The 26083-nt window shown below is 44.3% G+C and overlaps 1 protein-coding gene across 2 annotated transcripts in view; it reads left to right on the forward strand.

The window, feature by feature from the left end:
• Positions 1-18629, forward strand: part of Phkb (phosphorylase kinase regulatory subunit beta) — a 201128-nt gene extending 182499 nt beyond the window's left edge. For both annotated transcript variants that reach the window (XM_051169047.1, XM_051169048.1), the window contains exons 27-31: positions 2954-3088; positions 8239-8368; positions 15512-15619; positions 17316-17456; positions 18292-18629. In XM_051169047.1, coding sequence (XP_051025004.1) covers positions 2954-3088; positions 8239-8368; positions 15512-15619; positions 17316-17456; positions 18292-18429 — 652 coding nt within the window. In that variant the 3' untranslated portion in view covers positions 18430-18629. The remainder of the gene's footprint in view (positions 1-2953; positions 3089-8238; positions 8369-15511; positions 15620-17315; positions 17457-18291) is intronic.
• The last annotated feature ends 7454 nt before the right edge of the window (positions 18630-26083 follow it).

Raw genomic sequence — 26083 nt, forward strand, 5'->3', positions numbered from 1 at the left:
ATTTTTAAAGAAAAAGTCCCTAGTGTAGATTTTTTTTTAAACTGAAGTGTTTGTAACAACTAATTTTATAAGGAATTTTAACATCAAAGCATCCCAAAATGGCTATGTTCTTGTGACTGCTGTGTTTCCATGCCATTTGGGCAAATATAGTCTCTAATACAGAAGGTGAGCATGTCAAGAAATTCTACTTTTTGCCAGAAACATAAGCTTAATTCAGTTTTCAAGTGATTTAAAGAAATAACCCCAAGCTTAGGAAACATCAAGGAAGAGTGGGAAGAGAAGTGGGGGGTAAGGGGATGACTGCTGTGAAATGCCCTCTTCTGGGGGGAACATGGGGGGTGACTGCTGTGAAATGCCCTTTTCTGGGGGGGCACATGGGGAGTAACTGCTGTGAAATGCCCTCTTCTGGGTGGGACATGAGGGGGTGACTGCTGTGAAATGCCCTCTTCTGGGTGGGACATGGGGGGCGGGGTGACTGCTGTGAAATGCCCTCTTCTGGGTGGGACATGGGGGGGGGGTGACTGCTGTGAAATGCCCTCTTCTGGGTGGGACATGGGGGGGTGACTACTGTGAAATGCCCTCTTCTGGGTGGGACATGAGGGGGTGACTGCTGTGAAATGCCCTCTTCTGGGTGGGACATGGGGGCGGTGACTGCTGTGAAATGCCCTCTTGTGGGTGGGACATGGGGGGTGACTGCTGTGAAATGCCCTCTTCTGGGTGGGACATGGGGGGGGTGACTGCTGTGAAATGTCCTCTTCTGGGTGGGACATGGGGCTGACTGCTGTGAAATGCCCTTTTCTGGGGGCGGGGACATGGGGAGTGACTTCTGTGAAATGCCCTCTTCTGGGTGGGACATGGGGGGTGACTGCTATAAAATGCCCTCTTCTGGGTGGGACATGGGGGGCGTGACTGCTGTGAAATGTCCTCTTCTGGGTGGGATATGGGGAGTGACTGCTGTGAAATGTCCTCTTCTGGGTGGGACATGGGGCTGACTGCTGTGAAATGCCCTCTTCTGGGTGGGACATGGGCGAGGTGACTGCTGTGAAATGCCCTCTTCTGGGTGGGACATGGGGGGGTGACTGCTGTGAAATGCCCTCTTCTGGGTGGGACATGGGGGGGGGTGACTGCTGTGAAATGCCCTTTTCTGGCGGGGGAACATGGGGAGTGACTTCTGTGAAATGCCCTCTTCTGGGTGGGACATGGGGGGTGACTTCTGTGAAATGTCCTCTTCTGGGGGGGGGGACATGGGGAGTGACTGCTGTGAAATGCCCTCTTCTGGGTGGGACATGGGGGGTGACTGCTGTGAAATGTCCTCTTCTGGGGGCGACATGGCCATTACACTTCCCACCTCAGTGCAGCTCTGTACAAGCCCTCAGCAAGACCATGAGGTCAGTGGGTATCACAACAGGAAGCAGTAATTGACCTTTTAGGTCACCAGGGAAAAACTGGCATGGACTTGAGTGGGGAAGGGAGTGTGTTAGGGATGCCTGGGGGCAGCTGAGGTGGCTACACTCAAACCTTGTAATGACTTTAAAACATCGTTAACATCCTGTCCTTGTGTTAGTGGGTTTTCCCTTACTCTAACAAAATGTTTGAGAGAATCAACTTACAAAGACAAAAATTGTTCCAGCTCACTGTGTTGGAGGGTTTTGTCCATGGTCAGTTGACTCCGTTGCTGTTGGGCCTAAGGCAAGCAGCACAACACAGCAGCCTCCCCTGGCCAGCGAAATCCTGGCACTCGAGAGAGTAAGCAGAAAGGGGACCGTCCCATCATGGACATGACCTCATGACCAGAAAGCCCCACTGCAAGACCTTCCCTGTAAGGTTTCTACCACCTCTCAACCGTATGGAGCTCATCAGTGTGTGTGGATGTTGGGGAGATGCATTCAGATCCAAACAGGCAGTTCTGTTCTGTTTCTCTCAAACTCCTGACATCCAGAAATAACAGTAGGAGAGAGGAGAACTGAGATCTTCATTTCAGACCCACAGGCCAGAGACTCCAGATCTGTGGCCTGTGGCCCAGCCCAGCACTCAGGGACCTATCCTTTGTCCACCCCTCCTCTGGCTGACCTGAGGTGCCTTAAGGTTTTTCTCCCATTAAAGTCTTCCCACAAGAGAGTGTCACTGTAAACCAACTTTGGTAGAAAGAAGGGCTTGAATCATTTGCTATCTGTCTTAAGTTTCCACCTGTGTGCGGTAGCCGGGTGGGGTGTTTTTTAAGGGAGTATATCCAGAGGGAGACCCCTTTTCTAACACAGAACTGTAGTCAAAGCTGCAGCTAACTGCCCTTGTATTTGAAACACGGTGCTTCGCTGTTCCCACCAGCCCCAAGTCAGTGACTTACGAGATAAAAAGAAATTTGTATTTTAAAAAAATCATCACACGCGGGGCATGGTGACACACGCCTTTAATCCCAGCACTTGGGAGGCAGAGGCGGGGGGATCGCTGTGAGTTCGAGGCCAGCCTGGTCTACAAAGTGAGTCCGGGAGAGCCACGGCTACACAGAGAAACCCTGTCTTGAAAAACAAAAACAAACAAACAAACAGAAACCATCATCACTCTCGCCATTTCCAGGAAGAGAACTTGGATGTGCTAGCACATCTCAGCCCCTTTCTCACGACGCAGCGTTTATGTACTACTTGATGTTGGCCTGTGTCTCCTAGCAGCTGTTTGCATACATATACTGTTATACATGAGGCAATAGAGAATATGACCTGCAAAAAAACCTTAAGTGCTTAGCTTTCCCTGTGTTTTACAACTACTTACATGTTCAAGGGCGCCTTTAGATTCTTACCAGGTTACGGTCCGCATGGAAGAAATATCAATAGCCCTGGGCGTTTAAACGGGCTTCTCTTCATCTCACTCTGGATGCGTCAGCGTCAGCACTGTGAAGGGTGTTGCCGACAGCAGCACGAGGTGATTGCATTTGAAGGGATCTTTGTTCTCGCTTCAGGTGGATCATTCATGCTATGGAGTATGAGCTACAGATCCGCGGTGGGGATAAGCCAGCCATGGACTTGTACCAGCTCTCACCCAGTGAAGTTAAACAGCTGCTGCTTGACGTCCTCCAGCCTCAACAGAGTGGAAGGTGAGCAGAGGCCTCCATCACTGGAGGACGCGCGGAGACACAGACACCCATGTTCCCTGGAAACTTAGGACAGTAAGAATTAGAAAACTCAGAAGTCAGCCGTGGTGGCATATGCCTGTAATCCCAGCACTTAGGGGACTGAGACAACAGGATTGTCTGAGCTACATAGTGAGTACCAGGCTAGTGGGAACAGAGGGAGCTTCAGCAGAGCATGGGGCCACCTTCCCCGCTACACAGCCTGGCCACAGTGAGTTGAAATGTCCGGATTTGTGCTTCTGTGTTGATTTGAGTTTTATGCTTTTTCCAGACATAGTTTATAACACTTTCCCATTTCTATTATTCTGTGCTATATATAACATTTCATACACCTCTGATTAAATTTCCTTTCTGGAGCTTTATACTATATGGCATTTCCTCCCAACACTGGGCCAGAAAAAATAGGGTTTGCTAACATTATGTAGATAAGCTGCCTGATTCTGTCTCCCTGAGTAGACAATAATCATCAAAGCTAACCCCTTTCATATACTTAACTTAGAAGAGAGTAAGAACAAAGGAAGTGTTTATTGATTACCTGGGATTTAAGGTGAATCTTACTTAGTGCATTTGGGTCTAGCATCCCCAAGACAACAAAGTTATATCTCTAGAAGATTCTAACTGGACTATCTACCTGAGAGGTTGTCTATAGAAGTGTGTCTGTGTGTGTGCATGTGTTATGTGTTTTTATATATATATATAATTTTTTTTAAGGCAAGTAGTTATTTAGTGTATTTGTGTCTGGCATCCCCAAGATGACAAAGTTTTATTTGTGTGTGTGTGAGTGTGTTTACAAACATGTGTCTTGCTGGCTTCTATAACAATGTATTTAACAAACACAGAAGTGTCCTTGTTATAGACCAGCTAACACTATAAAATGTCAGGTGTACATGTAACCGCATCCCAGCGGCATCCCAAGAGCTGTCTTCTGGAACCGGACAAGTTAATACTGAGCCTTGTGTGGAAAAAACGGACCATGGAAGAATGACAAACAAAAGAAAAACTTTCTCCTATGGTTTTAGAACATGCTACATAGTTTCTGTGGCTAAAACAGTGTGGTATTGGTGCATCAACAGATAGGTCCACTGGAGGGAAAAGAGAGTGCAGAGATGAACCCTCAATAAATACACATTAGGAGAGTGCTACATGGTCATACTGCCATTACAAGTCACTGGGTCAAGGATGAATGATTAAAACAAATACTTTTGACAGCAAGATCACTGTTTGTGGAAGGTACCATCAGACATTGCTCACGACCTACAAGAGCCAATTCCGAATAGATTAGAGAACTGCACGTAAAACATGGGACCTAGAAAAAGACATTGATAAATTTCTTTCTAACCTTGGAATGGGAAAGGCCTAAAGTATGATTCACTCCAAGGGATAAGAAACAACTAACAAAGCCTATCAATTTTTAAATAACAATATTCATGGCAAAGATAATGTCAAAAGAAAAACCAGAAACTGGAGCCAAGCATGCTTTGAAGAGCTAGTATCCAAGCATGTCTGCCTGCATGTGTGCCTTAAGAACTGAAAGATAACCACCCAAACCAAGAGGAAAATGGAGGGGAGCGTGAACTATCTGTGCATTTCATGGAAAACAGCTTTCGGTTATTTTAAAAGATGTTCATATTAATATACAATCAGAGCTGTATATGGCACATGCTGAGACACTTCTTACCTCCCTTGCGGCCTATGTTAAAACGTGTGGTGATCATCAGCCAAGGCTGCGGGGAGAAGAAACTGCACATGTAACTGAGGCGTGCAGCCTTCTTGATTGGATTTAACACCTATGAGCTCTTTCCTTCTGCACAGGTCCTTTTAGTAACCCAACAACATGGAAATGTATGTGCCTAGGATCATTGATTAAATCATTGCTTATCATTGAAATTGTTGGTAACCTAAATGTGATATGCCCACACAACGGAGGACTGTGTGCCTTTGAAGCATGGAATGCTTCCTAGGGTACATTGTTAAAGAAAACAGTGAAGTACAAAACAATGTTTACCATATACAAGTCTTATTTTTTTTTTAAGATGTGTTTAATCATTTTTGTGGAGGAAATACAGGAGGGATAAATCAGAAGCTAATGAGATGAATGCTGTTGACGGGATGAAGAGGGGAGGGAAACGGTGAGCAGGTACCGCATAACAGAGTTGAGGCACAAGTCTTCCCCAAGCTGACCTCTGCGCCCGGGACACCTCCTCCTAATTGGTAGGTGTCACATGCACCCAGCTTCTAAGTAGTGGGCATGTTGAATGCACCATTATTAAGTGATGCCTTAACATCGATCTATATGTGGAGGAGCCCAGAGTGGCATGGAAACCAGCAGGTGAACCCAGCTCACAGAAATGAGCATGCCACACTGAGGAGTGTGGGAAAGCCAAAGTCCCTGTCAGCTCTGTTAGGCACTGAAAGGCTACATAAGCAAAACGGTGCACAAATGCTGCCGCCACTTAAATTATGCTTCTCGCCAGCATATAGTCATTAGCAGTCTGAATTCATGTGTATAATAAGATTGAATAAATGAGTAAACATATTATGACTGACATGCAGATTTCTCAGGGTTGATGACCATTCCTATAAAGGGAAAAGTAGTTGGTTGATTGAGATTGATAAACCAATATGAAGTCATGGCTTTACACCGATAGATACAGAAATGAGCATGGATCTGTTTGTGCATATGCAGCCATGTTTCCTAATTCTGTCTACTGAGATGTCCTAGAAGCAGTGAAACTGCCGTAGCAATGAGTGAACCTGAAACAGTTAGGTTCTAAATACTATAAGGAAAAGAATCAGCTTTTCTTGCAGAAATGGTTGATTCCAGAGGAAGACAGGGGAAAAAAAATATAAGGTGAGCCAGGAGTATCTTTGTACCAGAAAGAAAAAAAAAAAAAAAAAAAAACCAAAAACCTCAGAGTTCAACAGAGATGTGGACACTGGAGAAACTGGAAGAGGCTCTTCATAGGACTCCAACTGAGATGAGGTTTTTGTTTTTGTAGAAGAAATGCACAAATAATAGTAACATATTATAGACAGACTCCATGCTGTTAGAGCTCAGTGAATGGGAGAGAGGAGCCTCTTCCTTATGGCAGGGTCTAATTAGTAAGTAGAGATAGGGACGGGGGCAAAAAATGACCACCGAGCAGCTGCACCTAGAGCTACAGGCAAGAGCCCATGCTAGAGCAATGTGCAGTGGGGCCTTGCCTAACATCTTCATATGTCTGCTTAGTATAGTGGACAAACCTGCCACACGCCCGTGGATCAGCACTAGTAGTAAGACTTCAATTCCATGAACCATTGATATTGACCCCATATCACTTGTGAATTTTCTTGCCCAAAATGCATTTTTTTTACAAGAAAACACCATAAAATCCAAACTGAGAAAAATCCTATAAGACAACAGATATTACTAAGATATTAAAATAATAATAATAATAATAATAATAATTAGGACTACCACAGATTCAAGGAGCCTCCAGGACATGGAAACTAAATGAGCCGTGCAATCCTGACCTTGTAGAATGTCAGAAAGGCTCACAGATAAACTCATGTTATTTTGATTCCTTAGTGTCAATAATTAAGCTTTGATTACGTAAGAATGGAAGAGGGCATAAGAAATTTGCATTATTTTGTGACTTCTGTAAGTGTAAAGTTTTTCAAAATAAAAGTGACAAAGTTGTTAAGTAGAGGTGGAAAAAAAAATAATTAAGCTGTTAATAGCTCTGGCTGCTCTTACAGAGGCCCCAACTTCAATTCCCAGCACCTATATGACCACTCACAGCCACCTGTAAGTCCAGTGTGAGAGGACCTAGTGCCCTGTTCTGCCTTCCACAGGCACTAGACATACACATAACATGCAGGCATACATACAGGAAAACACCCATACAGATTAATAATAATAATAATAATAATAATAATAATAATAATAATAATAATAATAATAATAATTCTAAAATAATTTCCCAGCTCCATTATAAGTATTTTCATATTTTTTATGTTCTAAGCAAATACACCTTTTATAGTATTAGCCCTAACTTTATCGAGCTCTACATGGATAAAAATCAAATGCAGAGAATATTCATTTACCAAAGAAAACCCACTAGATCCTTGGCCTTGTTGCCATTTAGCAAAACACTGAAGGCAGTAGTGTAAGTCTGGGTCTGTTAACAGGAACTTCAGCCATCCAGAAAAGACTCCTCTTAATTACTAAGTTTGTCAGATTGCACTGGTCTCCACCACAAAGCAAGTGTCTTTAGCTGTTCTCTCTATCCTGTCCTGCACAGCCACTTTCGTACTTAGAAATACCGTCGTTTGTAGGTCCTGACACACTTCACATGTGATGGCTGCGCATTTCATTCTGTCTTCTTTTTAAGTACCAAGTGTAAACACACAAAGGGACAGACAGACAGACAGGCAGACACACTCTTTTCAGCTTTTGCAAAACTGCACTGTGTTACTGTGTATTCTGTAAATATAAAGCAAGTTCTGTACCTTTGGCAATTGTGGATGATACACTAGGGTAATATCTAATGTAGAAATTAGGGTTATTATTATGGCTCTGGCCATAACTCTGATAAATAATATTCTCTATCTGGTTGACATTAAAGGCTTTATGTCTAGGTTTTGGGGCTGACACTTCAGCCTTATGTAAATAGTTTTTGTAAGATTTAAAATAAGGCCATTTCATTTTACATGTGCATATACATACACATATTGCAGCTATATAGTACTTCTCTGAACGTTAGCTTGTTCATCTCTTAGCAAGTGTATTTATTGAGCTCACTCTGGGAAGGATCTGCAGTCATGCTCAAGATAGGAGATATCTGTGCCTTCCTGGGGCTTGCATTTTATTAATGTGGGACCAGTATAAAATAACTGTGAGATTGGTTGTGCCCACTTCTGATGCGACGGTGTAGTAAGCGGCCCCACTTTGTAAACACCATCTGCCTGCTAACGTCTTAGTGGTGGTGCTCCCCTCCTCTCACTCCCCTAGACACGCAGATGTGCACCGCTGACGAATTCTCACGCTTGCTTCCTCAGGTAGCACACCTAACCCTGCTCTCTCCGGCAGCAAACCTGATTTCCAATGCTGAGACGTCTCCTTTGGTCCACAGGTGTTGGTTGAACAGGCGTCAGATTGACGGGTCATTGAATAGAACTCCCCCGGGGTTCTATGACCGAGTGTGGCAGATCCTGGAGCGCACCCCGAATGGTATCCTCGTAGCTGGGAAGCATTTGCCACAGGTAAAGCCCACTCAGGTCAGGAGAAAGAGCCAGCAGGGCAATGGGAGGCTTTCCCCCTCTGCGCTCCCCGCAACTCTTCTTCCCAGTGTTCTAAGAATGTTCAAAGATGGGTGTTCAAGGCAGCATAAAATGCCAGAAAGTAAGTTGCCATTTGGATTAGAATTGGTTTTTTGCCCAGCCCGTGTTCTCTTTTATTTCCCAGTGTCATGTAGATAGAAGAAGCTTTTCCAAATGTGTCACTGCTGAGAAGTTTTGCCTGTGTCCTTGTAGTGGAGTATGTCAGATGCTTCCAGAGCCATCTCTGGACACCACATGATGGAACCTCTTACTGAGCAAGCTGTTCCCACTCTGTTCTCTTACTTGTGAATTTAGGGCTTTGTGTAATAATTTGCCTTCTATTGCTGTGATAAACACTAAGCAAAAAGCAACTTGGGATGGGGCTTGTTTCACCTTCAGTTCATAGTCCACCATGAAGGGAAATCAAGGCAGGAGCTCACGGCAGGAACCTGGAGGCAGGAAGCGAAACCGAAACTAAGAGCAACACCGCTCACTGCCTTGCTCCCCGTGGCTGTGGCTTGCTCATGCTGCTCTTTGGCATAACTCAGGACCACCTGCCCAGGGCTGGCACAGTCCACAGTGAGCCGGGCCCTGCCACATCAATTATTAATCAGGAAAATAGCGCGCGCACACACACACACACACACACACACACACACACACACACACACACACACACACACACACACACGGCCTTGCCGATAGGCTAGTCTGATGGCTGCGGTCCCTGGCTTGATGGTCCCCCTCCCCAGATTACCGTGCCTTGTGCCGAGTTGACGGAAACTAACCCGCACACTGTATCAGCTTTGCTTCAAGTGGTGGTGTGTCTTCACCACTGAGCAGTGGCGGGCCGGTGCTAGGGCTTCCCAACACGAAGCATGCCTTGAAAAGCAGCCGTGGATTCATCCTGCTGATGCAGAGAGGCCCCTGGCTCAGGGAGCTCTGCTGAGACGCAGCACAGGAACTGAGAAGAAGTGCAGTCATCCGGGTTCCGGGAGCTGTGACTTATTGATGAGGCGGATGAACTGCTGCCTCCTGTGCAGGCATGGTTTTATGATCATATAAAGCGGCCTGCTTCTTTGATGTGAATATTGTTCATTCAGTCCTGGTATTCAACCCACTCTGCTTATACAGAAGCAGAGATGTAGCACTATATCTGCTTCTCGTGTCAAATCTCTCACCACATCAATTTGGAGGTGGCTTATATGAAAATTATAGTCTCAGATGTACCATACGTACTTTGCTTATATGGACAGAAGAGCGTCTGTGGAGAAACTCACAGAAATTGTTAGTGTTCTCTTCCTCACAGGGAGTGTCTAAGGGTCTCCTGTGGGCTCTTCATCGAAACCCCCTGAGCCGTTCTGAGTTTGACCTGCGTCATAAGTCTGTTTCTTACTCAAAAACCGAATTCAGAAGGGCTTTTTGTTTTGTTTTGGTTTGGTTTGGTTTGGTTTGGTTTGGTTGTTTGGTTGGTTGGTTGGTTTTGGTTTTTGGAGGTAGGGTTTCTCTGTGTAGCCCTGACTATCCTGGAACTCACTCTGTAGGCCAAGCTGGCCTCGAACTCAGAGATCTGCTTGCCTCTGCCTCCCTGGTGCTGGGATTAAAGGTGTGCACCACCACCTCCCGGCCCCAAATTCAGAAGTTTAAAACAGTATCCTTTATAGTGTTCATAGGCAGTAGCTTTGTTTGGTGGTCTGTGTGGGTGCTTTAGCCTTCTTTAGATCTCCTGTCTCCTGAAAACCGTGACAGCACCTCTGCTGTTAGCTTCTCCTAGGCCTCATCCCTGCCAGCATAGGCAGTGTACTGTGGCCACCTGTTGACACCTGCCTCAGCACCCCCAACTCACCCCCTATCCCCTCACCAAGTGCCTGCCAGGCTCCATTTAATTCTGTGATGCCTCAGCTACTTTAACTAGCTACTCTTTGTTTTGACATAGATAGACAGATAGATAGATAGATAGATAGATAGATAGATAGATAGATAGACAGACAGATAGATATTGAGAGGGGGGTACATTATATATTGTTTCATTTTACAAACTCCTAAAATGTCATTTAGTTCTGATAACAATTCTGTGAAAACCTGATTTTTAAAGTTAGGATACAGAGTTATGCATTTCATTATTGGGTTTTCATGCGAATGTGTCAGGATGCCTTGTTCTCACTCATTTCCCTCCCCCGCTGCCCTCTGCCCAGGCCCTCTGCTCCCTCTGGCCAACCCCTTTCCTTCTCCCGGAAAGTCCCTCTCCTGCTTTTCTGTCCCATGTAGTCTATACATTCTCCCTCTCCCCGCTTGCTTAGGATTCTTCTCCCCTCTCATGGTCCACTTTTGAGTTTCATTATGTGTGTGAGTGTGCATGCACGCACACACATACACACATATAGCCATATATAGCACATTACACCTAGGGTTTCATGTAAAAGAGAAAACATGAGGTCTAAGTCAGCCTTCCATCTCTTAGCATAATGATTTCTTGTTTGATCTCTTCCTGCAACTGTCATGGTTTCATTTTCTGTGTCTTTTTTCCTTTTGTTTTATTGTTTAGGTGAATATACCAGTAATGGGGTCCATCACAGTGTCTTCGGTGTGTGTTGTGATACTTTGTTCTTCGCTCCTTCCTCCGCTTTGCTTGCCTGTACACCCTCCCTCCTCCCACTGTCCGCTCTCTTATTACACACGTTACATGACCCTCTCTACTTCTCCATCTACCATCTTTCTCCCCTCCCATGGGTCCCTTTCTATTTGTGTATGCACACACACACACACACGCACACGCACACGCACACGCACACACACATGCACACATATTTAAATCTACATTCTGTATACTAGAGAAATTATTAAGGATTTGTCTTTCTGAGTCTGGCTTCACAAAATCATTTCTAATTTTAACAATTTTGCTACAAATGTTATGACGTTTTTGCTTTATTTTTATCAAGGTTTTCTATGAGGGCAATGCTAGTTTCCTAGAATGAATTTGGAAATAGAAAAAAAAATCTATTTCATGAGCCAGTTTGAAAAGTGTTAGCATTAGGTCTTCTTTAAAGGTTTGGGAAATTTTGCCAGTGAGTCCATCCATTCCTGCAATTTTCACTGGGGACTTATATTTTTTGAGTATTGTTGGTTGTTACAGACCTGAGTTCTTTCATTCTTCATTTCATAAATTTCTGCCCTACTCTATATCATTCCTTGCCAACTATTGCTTTGGGATTGGATGCTTGGTTTTTGTTTGTGGTACATCATTAGTTTATTTATTTAAACTATTTTATTTATTCATTTAAATTATTGTTAACCCACTATATTGCATTTGTCAGGGTTCTACAGAGTAACAGGACTTATAGAATGGGATTTATTAGGATGACTTACAGGCTGCAGTCTAGGTTACCTAATGATGTAACAATGGCTGACTGTGAATAGAAAGTTCCAGAATCCAATAGTTGTTTGGTCCTCAAGGCTGGATGTCTCAGCTGGTCTTCAGTGTACACTGGAGTCCCAAAGAAGTGAGCTGCAATGCCAGTGACGGAATTGCTAGTGAGGCAAGGGCAAACAGGCAAAGAACAAGTGCATCCTTCCTCCATGCTCTTACACAGGCTTCCAGCAGAAAGTGTGGTCCAGCCTAAAGGTGAGTCTTTATGCCTCAAGGTCTAGATTAGAGGCATGTATCTTGCCACCTCAAGACCAGGATTAAAAGCATTAAAGGTGTGTGTGTTTTCCTAACTCAGAGGTTCAGATTAGAAGCAGATCTTCCTACTTCAAATTATACAAGAAAATCACTCACAGATGCGCCCTGCATTTGGGGGTTTTGGTTCTAGATATAGTCAAGTTGGCAACCAAGAATAGCTTTATGTATATGTGCGTCTGTCTGTGTGGTGAGTGTGTGCACGTGGGTGCGGGAGCCTACAGAGACCAGAGGTGTTGGATTGCCCTGCAGCTGGCAGCGAGCCACCTAACACGGTGCTAGGAGTAGAACCCAGCTCCTCTGGAAGAACAGCATCTGCCCCTAACCACTGGGTCATTCCTCTCCCCCCTCAGCACTTTTTCACGTAAGCTATTATAACTACATAGCTTTCCTTTTTAGAACTGCCTTAGCTATATCTCAAAAGTCTGTTAAATGTGCTTTTTTTTTTTATTCTAGAAATTTATAATTTTCCCCTTGACTTCTTCAATGACCGTCTGGTCATTTAGGTGTTGTTCATGCTCCACATGTTTGTGCGGTTTTTATAGCTTTTCTTGCTGCTGGTTCCTAGTTTTATTGCACTTAGGTCTGATAAGACGCAAGAAGTTATTTATATTCATTTGTATTTGGTAAGACTTGATTTGTGGCCTAGGATGTGATCTATTTTAAAGAAAGCTCCATAAGCTGCTGAGAAAACTATGGATTCTGTATCTGTTGGATGGAATGTTCTGGCACATCTATTACGCTCATTTGATCTGTGTTATAGTTGAACTCGGTTTCACTTCCTGCTGCTGTGGTGAAATACCCTGACAAAAGCAACTTAAGGGAGAAGGGTTTATCTGGCTCACAATTCCAGATTATATCCCGTTCCTTGCAATCAAGGAAGTCAAGGTGATAGGAACTTAAAGCAGGTAATTATATCCATAGTCAAGGGTAGATAGCAATGAATTAATGTGCGCATGCTGGTATTCCGTTCTCTTTTTCTATTTCATATACATTCCAGGACCCCTAGTCCTGGGAATGATGTTCCCTACAATGGACAAGTCTTCTCATTAGTCAAGATAGTCCCCCACAGACATGTTCACAGGCTGACTTAATCTATAAAGTCCTTCATTGAGACCCCCAGGTGGTTCTGGATTATGTCACATTGACAATTGAGACTAAATTAAGTGCCTTGGATGACCTAATAAAAGATGAGAGTTGGGTATTGAAGTTACTCAGTATTATATTATGACCTGTGTTACCTTTTATGTCTGTTAGTATTTATTTATGGAATTGGGAGTCCCAGCATTTGATGCATGTAATTTACAACTGGTATGGGTTTGCAGTGGATTTTCCCCTTTATTAGTATTACTAGAATAACCTTATTTATCTCCTCTAATTCTGATTTGCGCCTAATTTATCAGCTGTCATAATAGCTACATCAGCTCTTGTTCAGCTGATGCTCACCTAATAGACTGACTTCTTAGTTTGTGGGTGTCTTGACCAGTGAGGTGTGTTTCTTGAGGACAACAAATAATTAGGTCCAGTTTTTAAATCCAATTATCCAGTTTGTGTCTCTTTATTGGTAGGTTGAGGCTATTTACATGAAAGGTTACTATACAGAGATGTTTGCTAATTGTTATCATTCTGCTGGTTATTTTCTAGTTTGTTTACTGTTAATCAGCTCTCTCCCAGCTCTTGTTTAATTCTTCACTGGCCTGTCCCGATTCTGACTGGCCCTCACCAGCTCTTGCAGAGGCAATGTCTAGCTCTCCATCTTACCTCTACTACAGTCAAGGTACTTTACTGTTACTGTGTTGTTCAGGATGAGGAAACCAAAACAGTAGGATGATTTCCCGTAGGTTCCATGCTCAGCAAGTAGCTAACACCCGAAGGTTTTTTTTAAGACTTTTCACTTCTTTGCTGTGCTCTAACGACTCTGCGTCCTTTCAGAAGAGTGGCAGATAGGACAATCTTGAGACCTCATCTCTGTGATTATCATCGATGCCTGGGAACTAGGCTGCTTTATTAGATATATTAAGAAGTTAATGTGAAACAAAAAAACAGCCTTTCTTCCTATGGCCACACTAGCCCTACTGTTAGACATGTAAATGCTCACAGTAGGCAGTTATCTTGACAGCCAGGCCTCAGGTGTCCCAAGTCGGGTACGACGTGTAACAATATGCTGAGTTCTACTGGCTGAGAAATAAAATAGTTGTACTGAATACAGGACTAAGACACTATATCAGACCAAGGGCCTTTCTGTCACCTTACATCAAAAAGACAATCAAGTGCTCCCTCAGTCCTATTCTAAGTAGCAAGTAGAAGTACTTTGTTTTAGGGCTGTGTCTAAGTTCACCGTAGACCACTGAGACAAAAACAAGTGTGTCCTGCCCTCTCTGCATCTCTTGGAATAATTCTACAGACCTTACCTGCTTTCTGGCACACAAGCCTAGCATAAGGAGTCACCCCTCCTGTCCTTGAGGGCTACTCTCTATTATATTTACTTTTCTCATCACTTTTAACAAATAACCTGCTTAAAAGGAGCACAGGGGAGAATAATTCATTGTAGCTCACGGTTCCGAGGAATGTAGTCTGTCGTGCACGGGAGGATGACAGTGAGAACCGCTGGCTTCACGGTGGTGACTGAGAATCAGGATGCCTGGGCATAACAGGCCTGTTCCCTTTTACTCTGACTCCAGCTTGTGCTGCCTGCATTTAGGATGGGTCTTCCTTACTCAGAGTTTTCTAGAAACATCCTCACAGACAGACCCAAAAGTGTGCCTCATTAATGCTGTAGATATGTAATCCAGTCCTGTTGGTAGCCTCAACTGGGTACCACATCTCCACACCCTCCTCGGAATGGAATTGGATGCCAGACAGTGAATAAAAGGCTGTTTCGTTTAAACAAAAGGCAAAGGGAAAGATTCTTTTAGTTTTGCCTCTTGACTCTTTTTTCTGTTTCCTGCCATTTCTGCACAAAATTTTTACTTATTTGTAGCATTTTCCTGCCGGCTACTTGGAAAAGACTAACAAAGAAATGACACAAATGCAATATCAATGACTTAGGTCTTTGAGTCCAACAGCAGGCGTAACTTCTCATGCAAATTCTGAATGTAATATGTACTCTATGCATTGTCTCAGTTTTTAGCTGTTACTGCTATACTTTTAATGCAGCCCTTTCCCCTAAGATTATTAATATAATGAACATAACTATTAAAAGAGAGAGACTTAATTTATCACAATAGTGAGCTGCCTGCTTCAGTAGCTTGACATATATAAAACTAATCACAGAGGTGAAGATGCTCTCTCCGGTTTTATAGAAGTGGGAAAGATTATTGATTAGAAAACGAAATTCCTCTATTAACTGAGACACAGAGGCTAACAGTCAGCATTGTTAATGAGGAGGGTTTTTCCTTCTTTTTCAGCAACCAACCTTGTCAGATATGACCATGTATGAGATGAACTTTTCTCTCCTTGTGGAAGACATGTTGGGAAACATTGACCAGCCAAAGTACAGGCAGATCATTGTAGAGGTTTGTATTTTAAAAATATATATTTTACATCACCAAAGGCTTGCTTTCTGTCTGCTCACTGAAGAACAGTATAGGAAAACTACCCTCTCCCCCTGAGACCAAGACCTCTGTCCATCACCTGTCAGCTCCTCCAGTCAAGTCCTCAAAAAGACAGACATCCTTTGCCTGGGTGAGAGCATACCTACAGTTCAAGTACTTTAAACTCCCTCAGGTGGATAAACCAGACAGACTGGCCACTAAGCTGGACTAAGCCCACAGCAGCCAGCACATCAGCAGTGCTGCCACAGCAGAGGGAGGGACCGTGTCTGTCCAGTTAGTGTTTAGTTTCTCCTAATAACGGAAATAATACCCTACTAATGCAGAATGTTGCAACAGCTCAGAGAGTTACAGGGAGCAAAAGATCATTGCTGCTAGTTTTCTGAAGGGCGTCTTTCAAAACATCTGCCTATGAAGAGAAGACATTGTGTAGCGTGCTAAAGTACCTGTGCACACACATTCACACACTTGCCCTTCTGTCACCATAAAACATTGTACAATGAGTTCCAAGAATGGAGAATTTAGTGTATGGCCAGTCCTCCCACTGTCTCTCAGGCACTGTCTCCATCAGACATTCTATTCTTTCGAGTAAGTCATATGTCTTACTGACATAGAAGCTAGGTCTGGACCTTTCTCGGCCCATTGTTTCCGGAGCTGCTATCAAACCTGGGTGACATTCAGTCTCATCTGTGATGTCCTGGCATGTTGGATAGTACAGTCCAGCCATTCAGTAGCAGGTTGGAGGAGGGATGCAGAGACGAGGTCCAGAAAGACAGAGTTGTCAGAAGGATGCTTTCCTTAGCCTCTCGTGTCCAGTGTCCAGGGAGGAGAGTGGACTTAAAGCTTCTTCTTGTTGACCTCTGGTGGCCTTGGTGCCTTTCAGATTCTCCTGCCAAAGGCCTGCCCTTGCCCATGGGTCTGCCACATTGTGACCCTAGAACTTTTATGTAGTGTCTTCACGTTCTGCCTTGCACCCAGTAAGATTTCTAAATTTAGAACCAGGTGCTCTGTTCTCTGGTCAGTGTACAAAGGCTCATCAGAAGGCCTCCACCAATCACTGCACACATGACCATGGTTTGTACATGGACCTTTGTCTCTACAAGGAGCATTATAAGCCAGTTGTGGTGACTCAGACCTTTAATACCAACGCTTGGGAGGCAGAGGCAGGTGGAGCTCTGTGACTCCAGATTCCAGGGACCCAGTGCTCTCTTCTCTTCTGGGCTCTGTGGGCACTGAACTCATGTACATACTAAACCCCCCCACACACACACATGTACACATACATGCACAGAATCAAAAATAATATCTTAAAATAAAATGAGCATTACTTCAGAGGATAAAGTATGGTGCAGCCAAATAATAGGTTGATGAAAGCAACCACTTGACCAACTGAGATTTCTCTCCATCCCCAAAATATCAGTTTTCCTATGGTATTAGTTTTATTTAAGTGACTCAAAAGCTCTATCTATGGCTGCAGTGATACTGTGATAAATGTGCATTTTCCAAATATAGCGTGCGCTGCTAATTATCTAAGTTAGGATGCTATTCATAGATGCTTCTTAATATACAGTGTACTGCCCATCAGATCCAGTGATGAGAACCCGCAGACTGTGTTGCCGTTACGGTCCATGTCAGTGACTTTCCATGTCCTCTCTTCCAGCTACTAATGGTCGTGTCCATTGTGCTGGAAAGAAACCCTGAGCTAGAGTTTCAAGACAAAGTGGATCTAGACAGGCTGGTCAAGGAAGCATTTCATGAGTTTCAAAAAGACGAGAGTCGGCTCAAAGAACTAGAGAAACAAGTAAGTAGAGAGTACAGAATGCTTTCATTGCCTGGTCTCTAATGTTTTCATCTCACATCTAAACACATTTACAGAGTACAACACAGGATGCTTGAGAGGCAGTCAGTCACCGGGCGTGGGGCTGCACGCCTTCAATCCTAGCACTCTGGAGGCAGTGCCAGGCGGATCTCTGTGAGTTCAAAGCCAGCCTGGTCTATAAAGCGAGTCCAAGACAACCAAGGCCACACAGAGAAACCCTGTCTTGGAAAACAAAAGAGAGAGGGGAGGGGGGCAGTCAGGATTAATTGAGGAATTAATATTACTTCTTAGCTAATTACTAATCAATTGGACTATGAATTTCTGGCAAAAAAAAAAAAAAAAAACCAAAAACAAAAAACAAACAAAAAAACACCACAAACCAAAGAAAAAAAAAGAAAAAGAAATCTAAGTTGCAATAATTTTTCTATATGGTTGACAATTAAAATGTGTTTTGCCGGGAAGGATCCACTGACTTCAGAAGGCTATAAAGTAAATTTAGAAGAAGAGAGGCATGTAGAGCAGGCATTAGTGGGGCTGTGTACTGTCTAATGTAGTTCCCTCAGGGCTCTGCTTAATATCGTATGCTCATCTGTGAAAGGGTTCCCTAAGTAAATAAAAATTACTAGCAAAGAGGAGGCTACTAAAAATGTCTGCTTTTGTTTTATATGCTGAGAAGATGCCTCAGGAAAATGAAAGCGAAGTGCAAGGAAGCTCATAATTTCCACGAGGACATCTTTCTGCAAATTTATTTCCCCCCTAGGTAGCTACTGATTTCACCTGTCATTTCAAAGGACTTGTTTCCTCTCTTGCTCTGTAGGATGATATGACTTCCTTCTACAACACGCCCCCGCTGGGCAAGAGAGGAACCTGCAGCTACCTGACTAAGGTTGTGATGAACTTGCTGTTGGAAGGAGAAGTCAAGCCAAGCCATGAGGACTCCTGTCTGGTTAGCTAGTGAGGAGGGTGCAGGGAGCACAGGGGAGAGTTCCCCAGCTGTGCCTTTTGTGGTGAAGTCAGTCCAGGCAGCCGTTATTGGATGAGCCGGTGTGTTAGTGAGATGGCTGTCGTATTCTGTTTGCCATTGTTGGGCCTTTGCATGCCAGTGCCAGTTGAAAGGTAAGCGGTGATTGGAATTGAGTGAACCCCAGTTTCCGTGATTTGAGTTTACTGCATGTTTTTTGATCAAATATGCCATCAAAATTCTGAGTCTTTGATTCTGTAGACTTTATTTTTACCTTCCTGCCATTAAAACAAACCTGCTAACCGGTGGTGATGCTTTACTGGGACTCACAGTGTATTGCAAGGGTAGTGACATCTGTGCCACTATTGTACCAAAAAAATCAAGACATGTAATACATATCAAAAAAGCAAAGTAACCCCTGGGATTTAACTTCAGAAGCTGCAGTATTAATGGTACTATGATGAACACAAGTCTTAGACAGTTTTTTGTTTTGTTTTGTTTTGTTTGTTTTTTCGAGACAGGGTTTCTCTGTGTAGCCTTGGCCATCCTGGACTCACTTTGTAGACAGTTTTTATCTTGTAAACATGACTGGTTTTGTATTGAGCTGAGTATAAGGGTTGGACTAAAATATAATGTATCAAACATTTTCTGAGCATCTGTTAAATACAGCATTGCAAAGTGTGTTAACTGCACTCACATGCCACATGCAAGCACACACACCTACACATAATCACAAATAATAAGAAAAAATTTGAAAGTTTTAAGTAGTTAAATTTAGGACCTCTAACCTTGTAAAAAAAAAAAAGTTCAACGTCAAAACATTTCCATTTCTGAACTAACAAATACACCTGGAAACATTACTTTGTTCAAGTGCACAGAACTAGACTTAATATTCCTGAATGTTTTCATTTAGATTTGGACATGGAATTTGCTCCCAAATTTACCTAAGCAAAGTGGCATTTAAATCTTATTAATGTATGTCCTTCCTGGCTGTCTCAATGTGGCCCACTTGCTTGGGCTCTGATCCCAACACCCATCATTTTCTGAGCAGTCTTACTGAGTTTCACCTAAGAAGCAGCTTTGTCACATGAAATATGCAGCCCAGTGTTTGAGTCTGAAAGATTAAGAAGGGGCAAGTGGTATTTCCAGGTCCAAGTCAATTGATAAAAGCAAATGGATGTGTAAACATGCAAATAAATGCCACCCGACACATCTCTCACCAGTGCACGGTATGGCTGGCTCCTAGATCACGCCTGAGGCACTGTGTGTGTCAGTCAGCTAAGCTGAGATTAGTGATACAATCCATCCTTACAAAGTAGACAAAGAAGTCCGTTACTCAGAGAGTGAAGAGGAGTTATAAAAAGACGGACAGCCATGAAGCCGACAGAGTGGGTTCTGGTGGCTGATGGGTATGGAAGAGAAATTAAAGGAGGAGGAGGAAGAGCCCTTGAAATCTTTAATACTTGTTAAAATTCAGAAGAAAGTAAACACTTGTATCCTTAAGAATTAAATTTTTTGATTAGCTGAGCAAAGTTGCAAGAAAACTGCTGTCTTAGTTAAAATAGACATCGCTTGCAAATCTGTTTTCTGAATGAGCAGTTAGCTTCCTGTTACCAATACAAAGTTTTGACACTTTCTTCTGCCGCTGGAAAGCATTTGAAATCAGCAACTGTGTATCAGCTTTTTAAATTGTGGAATGCAAAATTTATTGTTCTACAAGCTATTTTGGGAGCTCAGTAAATCCTGGTGTTCCTCCGTCAGAAGCAATGTCTGCTTTCCAATCAGAAAAGCAAAATCATCCTAAGAAGTGGAATTCAGAACTTGTGAAATTTAGAAGTCCCATTTGATCTCCAGAGCCCACATGTTTTAACAGCTGCACTAGAGACTGACTGGAAATGCTCGCACACGCATTGCGGCATGACAAGCCTTAAACCTGATTTAAAGCTTCCCCTATCACACTGGCAGATTCTCTGTGCTAAGTTTATTGTACAATCAACGTCTGCTGGAAACTCCTGCCTGCATATCAAATTCAACTGCTTTTCCAGAGCACTGCAAGAAGCATGATGTTTTCCAGCTTCCTTTCATTTTATTTAAGACTTTAAAAAATCCTATTTCGGCCTCTAAAAATTAAAATATGAAATCTTGGTGTCATCTTTGACTGAGCTTGCAATGCTTTATGGGTACCAATAAACATTTGTTGAGTAACTGAATACATTCAACTTTTCACCCAAATCTTAAAGAATATATTTGGACAGGCCACTTCGTGAACAAGAATATTAGATACCACGCACAAAAAAAGTCTAAGAACCAACACAGTGTGGAAACAGCCCTAGCAGCAGAGACAACCCCATTTAAACCAAGGAGAGGTTGGAAGCAGCATTGTAGTGTACAGCCAGATAGTTAGAGCCCCATGTCAGAAACTAAACATGTGAATGAGAAACGAGGGAGGCAGGACTTATAAAGAAGCGAGCCGCCTTCACACAAGGGGCTGGGCGCCACAAAGACTTACAACAGCAGCAAAAAGACAGAAGAGCTGCAGAATGTGTCTGTGGCCCTCACTCATATCCTGGCCTCCCAGGAATCAAACAGCAATAAGGACAGGTCCATGGGTAAAATATGAAAAGGCCTAATGCATTTGGAGGCTCGGGTGAGCGTGGTGTCAGCATCAGGAAGGAAGAATGGAAAATGCTCTTGCACAGGGGGAGCTCTTCTCCGAGCCCGAGTTCCAGCACCCCCCTTTACTCCCCAGCAGAGCTACTGCCAACCTGTCGGTTGGAAAAGAGCTATTCTAGCCTTGCCCAACCCTATGGGCCCCAAATGCATCATTCTTTGGACAGATCGAACTCATAGTAGGACCTTTAGCCCCGAATAAACTAGATTTCTGCCCCAGTGACTACCACAGCTTTGCCGCCCAAGGAAAGGGAAGCTGTTGGGGTCCAATTTGACATTTCATCTGAGGAGGCAGATGAGCAGGGGCGAGCACAATCCCTCCAGAGTCTGACATCCGACAGCAGACAGTCTGAGCACTGGTGCCTCCCCCGTGTGCTTGGTTACCTGCAAGGGTGAGACTTAGAACCAGGTCTCCGCTGCCCTCATTTGCTGCTTTTTCCTGTGATGTTACTTGAAACTGTTGGTGATGCATTCGCTTTGCTTAGCCCAGGGCCCAGATCCTGCTTCCACAAGTATGGCCTACAGTTGAAAATGGTCTCTGACACACTAAATTTTGACTTTGCAGTAATGACCCATGGTCACCCTTAACAGGTAAATGTCTCTCCTAATTTCCCAGAAGTTGCCTAGCTAGTAGAAGAAAATGTGGCCCTGTCCCTCAGTGGCAGTGAGCTCTTTAGGGTAGGCTTTCCATGAGTTCACTCCTACTCATTGAGTTGTGTTGTTTTATGCAGAGCTAGGAACCAACCCTGGGCATCTGTGCATGCTGGGAAAGCACTGCACCCCCCCCCCCCCCCCCCCCCCCGGACCATCTCATTCTTCCGCAGGTGCTGCTTTTCTTTTTAAAATGGGTATCAATTTATTGAAAGGAAAACAGCTCGCTTTTTCCTTTCACATAGGGAAACTACCAGAGAACTCCTAGAAGGCTGAAACACCAGGGTTCTAGTTTACCGGAGGCAACCCATTCTTTGTTTATTAAGCAAAAAGAGATGAGCCTATCCGGATGAGAAGCCTGTTGATGGGTCACGTGGTGGAACAACTGCAGGCTCCGCACTCCCTTCCAAACCTCCATATAAGACCATCTGTGTCAATGCATTGTTATTCCTCATTCATCCAGCTACAAAGTCCAAAAAGATCCATACAGTATTCTAAATTACCCCGCCCTTTTTGTAGAGGTGAGTTTGTGGAAATGACATGCTAGAAGCACAGCCCTTCAGGAACTCTCCACTGACTTTTTTTTTTTTTTTTTTTTTAAAGAAACATGCAGAAGAAATGCATCTTATAAAAAGCCACCTCAGTGCCAGAAAAGCACAGCAGTGAAAGATCTGAGCCTGGCTTGCTTTGTAGTCTGTGGTTGGCTTGGTTCCAGCTTTTCTCCTCCATCTCCGGAGCTGGGTTTAACTTCCTGACACTAACCCAGTTCTACTTTCAGGAAAGTCTCCCTGTGCGTGTGTGTTTCATCTTCCATTCTTACATTTCTGTGCTTTGGAAAGTTATTGTTTGGTCTTTTTCTTACTTGATGAAGCCTCGCTGTTGGAGTTTCACCTGAGGTGACTCACCGAGAACTGTCCTTGATTGTCCCTAGCATATCCCAACAAAGAGTAGTCCAAGCCGATCCAGGCTTAGCTTCTGTCTCCTGTGCCTTGACTAATTAATGATGGCTCAGAGTGTGCATCGCCACAGTTGGGGGTACTTGGGGATCTATTTCTGTCCAGGAAAATTCTGTGAAGACATTCTGTGGTCACCATTTTCATCTATCCCACGTAAAACTGGACTTTACTTCCTTTTCATCTCGCTCACAGAGTGTAAAGCTTCTAGGTCCATCTCCTGGTGCTCATTGGCACCCACTCAGTGAGAGGAACACACATCACAACAGTAGGGAGAGGCTACCAGGAGCCTGGACCTCCCCTTCCATGCCTTGGCTCTGGAGAATGAGGTACTTATTTTGAAAGAGTTAACGCGTGCCTGGCCTTCAGCAGCACCACCCACCGTTGTGGACCTTTTCTTCCTGACGGCAGCGTTCTCCTGAGTTGTCAGACGCCTGAGGTAGAGGGGCTGGGCTGGCAGCAGCTAGGAAAGAACACAGGTTCAGACGGAAGGATGAAGTTCTGAGGGTCACAGCTCCAGATGAATCACTGAAACACAGAATGAGCTAACTCAGTTTGCTGAGAGGCCACCAGACACTGTTCTGCAGAGACTAAAAAGAGAAGACGAATCAGCGGACTGTGGAGCTTGGTTTACCTGGGTTTAAAGACATGAGGAAAAAACTGTAAATTCCACTAAAAATGTAAGGTGGGAGGAGGGCACTGGAGCTCAGAAAAACATACACCAAACTGTGGCACATTGGCAGGCTAAGTGCATTGAGCTACAGTGGAACCACGGTTTATCTGCCCTTCCTCAGACTAAGGGCAGGATGCGGCGTTCCCTCGAGCATCCATTCCTGCCTAATCCTCCAGCTTAACTCAGCAGAAGAAAAGCTGAAGCCAACTAACTCCACATCCAACCCAGGTGAACCTTGCCCCCCATGCTGTTGCTTATTCTTCATCCCCCCTCCCCACAAAGCCTTGGATCTTTCCCTAACAGTGCCTAGAGCCCACTTCCCTTTCCCCTCAAAGAGAATGTTTCCTTGTCACTCACCTGGGGTCCCTCTGAGTTCCTGCTTCATGTGACTCCCACATACGAGTCCATGAAAGATTGTTGTCTATGAGAAGTGTCTAGTAAGGGCTGTCTGAACAAGCCCATCACAGTGAACACAGGCAGGGAAAGGTGACGTGGGGCCGACATGCTTCATTCAACAAAAAGAAAACATGGACAGGAAACTGTGGCCAGTGTGTGTGCTCGTGCTCCCTCCCCCCCCAACACATACACACACACATACACACACACACACACAATGATACTATAAGCCTTTCACTAAAGAATAAATCTGTGGTCGCTCTTTCTTCCTCTCCCTATCTCTCTGTCTGTCTCCCTCCCTCCCTCCCTCCCTCCCTCCTTCCCTCCCTCTCTCCCTCCCTCCCTCCTCCCTCCCTCCCTCCCCGCCTCTTTCTTTCTCTCTCCATGCTTACAATAAAACCTCTCCATTTAATATCTGCTCCCTGGCATATTTCTTATGATTAATTATAAAATTGGTGGCCTGCGCTGGGAAGGCTCTTCCAGATTTGTCTTAAGTCTGGAATCCTTTCTCCTGAACTCCTTCTGTCTAACACACTTCCCACAACAATTTCATTCTGTTTCAGACTTCACTCTAGATCTCCATTCACTCCCGTCAGAACCCATCACCGGCCTGTCTTCAGACTGCAATTTCGTAGCCGAGGTAAATTTCTGCTGCTCCACTCTCTCCCGAGGCCCAGCACTGAGTGCACGTGATATGCTCTGCCAAGAGGCTGGGCACTGGCCCCCCCCCCCCACACACACAGCGCTGGGCACGGCCCCCCCCCCCCAGCGCTGGGCACTGCGCCCCCCACAGTGCTTTTTGCTGCGTACCGGGTGGGTGTGGACCAGCAGACTGCTACTGGCTTGGAGTAACCTGGTTGTGGTCCAAAAGCCCCGCCATTAAACTGCATTTGTCGCAAACAGACCATCTATTGTTACTACTGCAGGAGCCATGGGTTACAGGGCCAAGTTCAAGAATCGCACCACACACAATCTGTCCCGCAAATGGCATCAAGAAACCTCGTCACAAAGATATGAATCTCTCAAGGGTGTTGGCTTCAAGTTCCTGAGGAACATGAGCTTTGCCAAGAAGGACAACAAGAAAGGCCTGAAGAAGACGCAAGCAAAAAACGCAAAGGCAATGAGTGCCATGCAGAGGCCATTAAGGCCCTTAGGAAGCCTAAGGCCGTTAAGCCCAAGATGCCAAAGGGCCCCAGCAGCAAACTCAGCCGGCTTGCTTTCATTGCTCATCCCAAGCTTGGCAAGTGGATTTAAAGCTACATGGTCAAGGGTGGTAGGCTCTACCAAGCAAATCCCAAGGCTCAAACCAAGGTAGAGGCTGCAGCTCCAGCTGAGGCCCTGGCTCCAGCCCTACTTCAGGCTCCCAAAGGTGCCCAGGCCCCTGTGAAGGCCCTATGGAACACAGCCTTCAATGTGAAGACATGATCTGGTGTGATGGGCCTACTACGTACTATTTACAGATGACCAGTGACCTATGCTGTTTTTATTAATAAACCCAAGGCAAGATCTTTAAAAAAAAAAAAAAAAAAGAACAAATCTGCAGATAAAACAATTCCAGTATAGGGCTAGAGAGAGTGCTGGGCAGTTAAAAGCAATTGTTACTCTTGGAGTGGACCGGGGTTCGGTTTCCGGCACCCACATGGAAGCTCACAACTGTCTGTAACTCCAGTTCCAGGGGATCCAACACCCTCTTCTGACCTCTACACACACTGCAAGCATATGTTATACATACATGCATGCAGGCAAAACACTCATACACGTATTCTTTTTAAGACTGAAAAAAAAAAAAAAAACCCAGAATGTTCTAGAAAGGAGAAAAAAACTGAACATCATCAGTATTCTGGAGAATTTTTTCAAGAGAGTTTATTATGGACCTAAATATGAATGGCCATGACGGGGGAACACAGATTCAGGTTACCCCAAGTACCATGATTCCCTGTGGTAACCATTTCCTGGTTTTTATAGTAACGAAACAAAATAGTATCGTGAAAATACTTTTATCAAGCTTGTCCACTCTTTCACGAGCCTGTGTGCTATTTCACAGGTCCTATGTGGTCACAGTCCTTGCCTTTGGATTGGTGGTAAATAGGTAGTCTGTTGGTGCATTACAGAAAGATTTATCTGAGGGCCATGTATTGGTCAGGGTTCTCCGCAGTAACAGAACTTAAAGAATGAATCTGCATATAGAAAAAGATTTATTAGAATGACTTACAGGCTGTAGTTGAGCTAATTCAACAATGGCTGGCTGTAAACAGAATGTCCAAGAATCCAGTAGTTGCTCAGTCCACGATGCCGCATGTCTGAG

This window comes from Acomys russatus, chromosome 26, assembly GCF_903995435.1.
Source record: "Acomys russatus chromosome 26, mAcoRus1.1, whole genome shotgun sequence".
Classification (NCBI taxonomy): domain Eukaryota; kingdom Metazoa; phylum Chordata; class Mammalia; order Rodentia; family Muridae; genus Acomys; species Acomys russatus.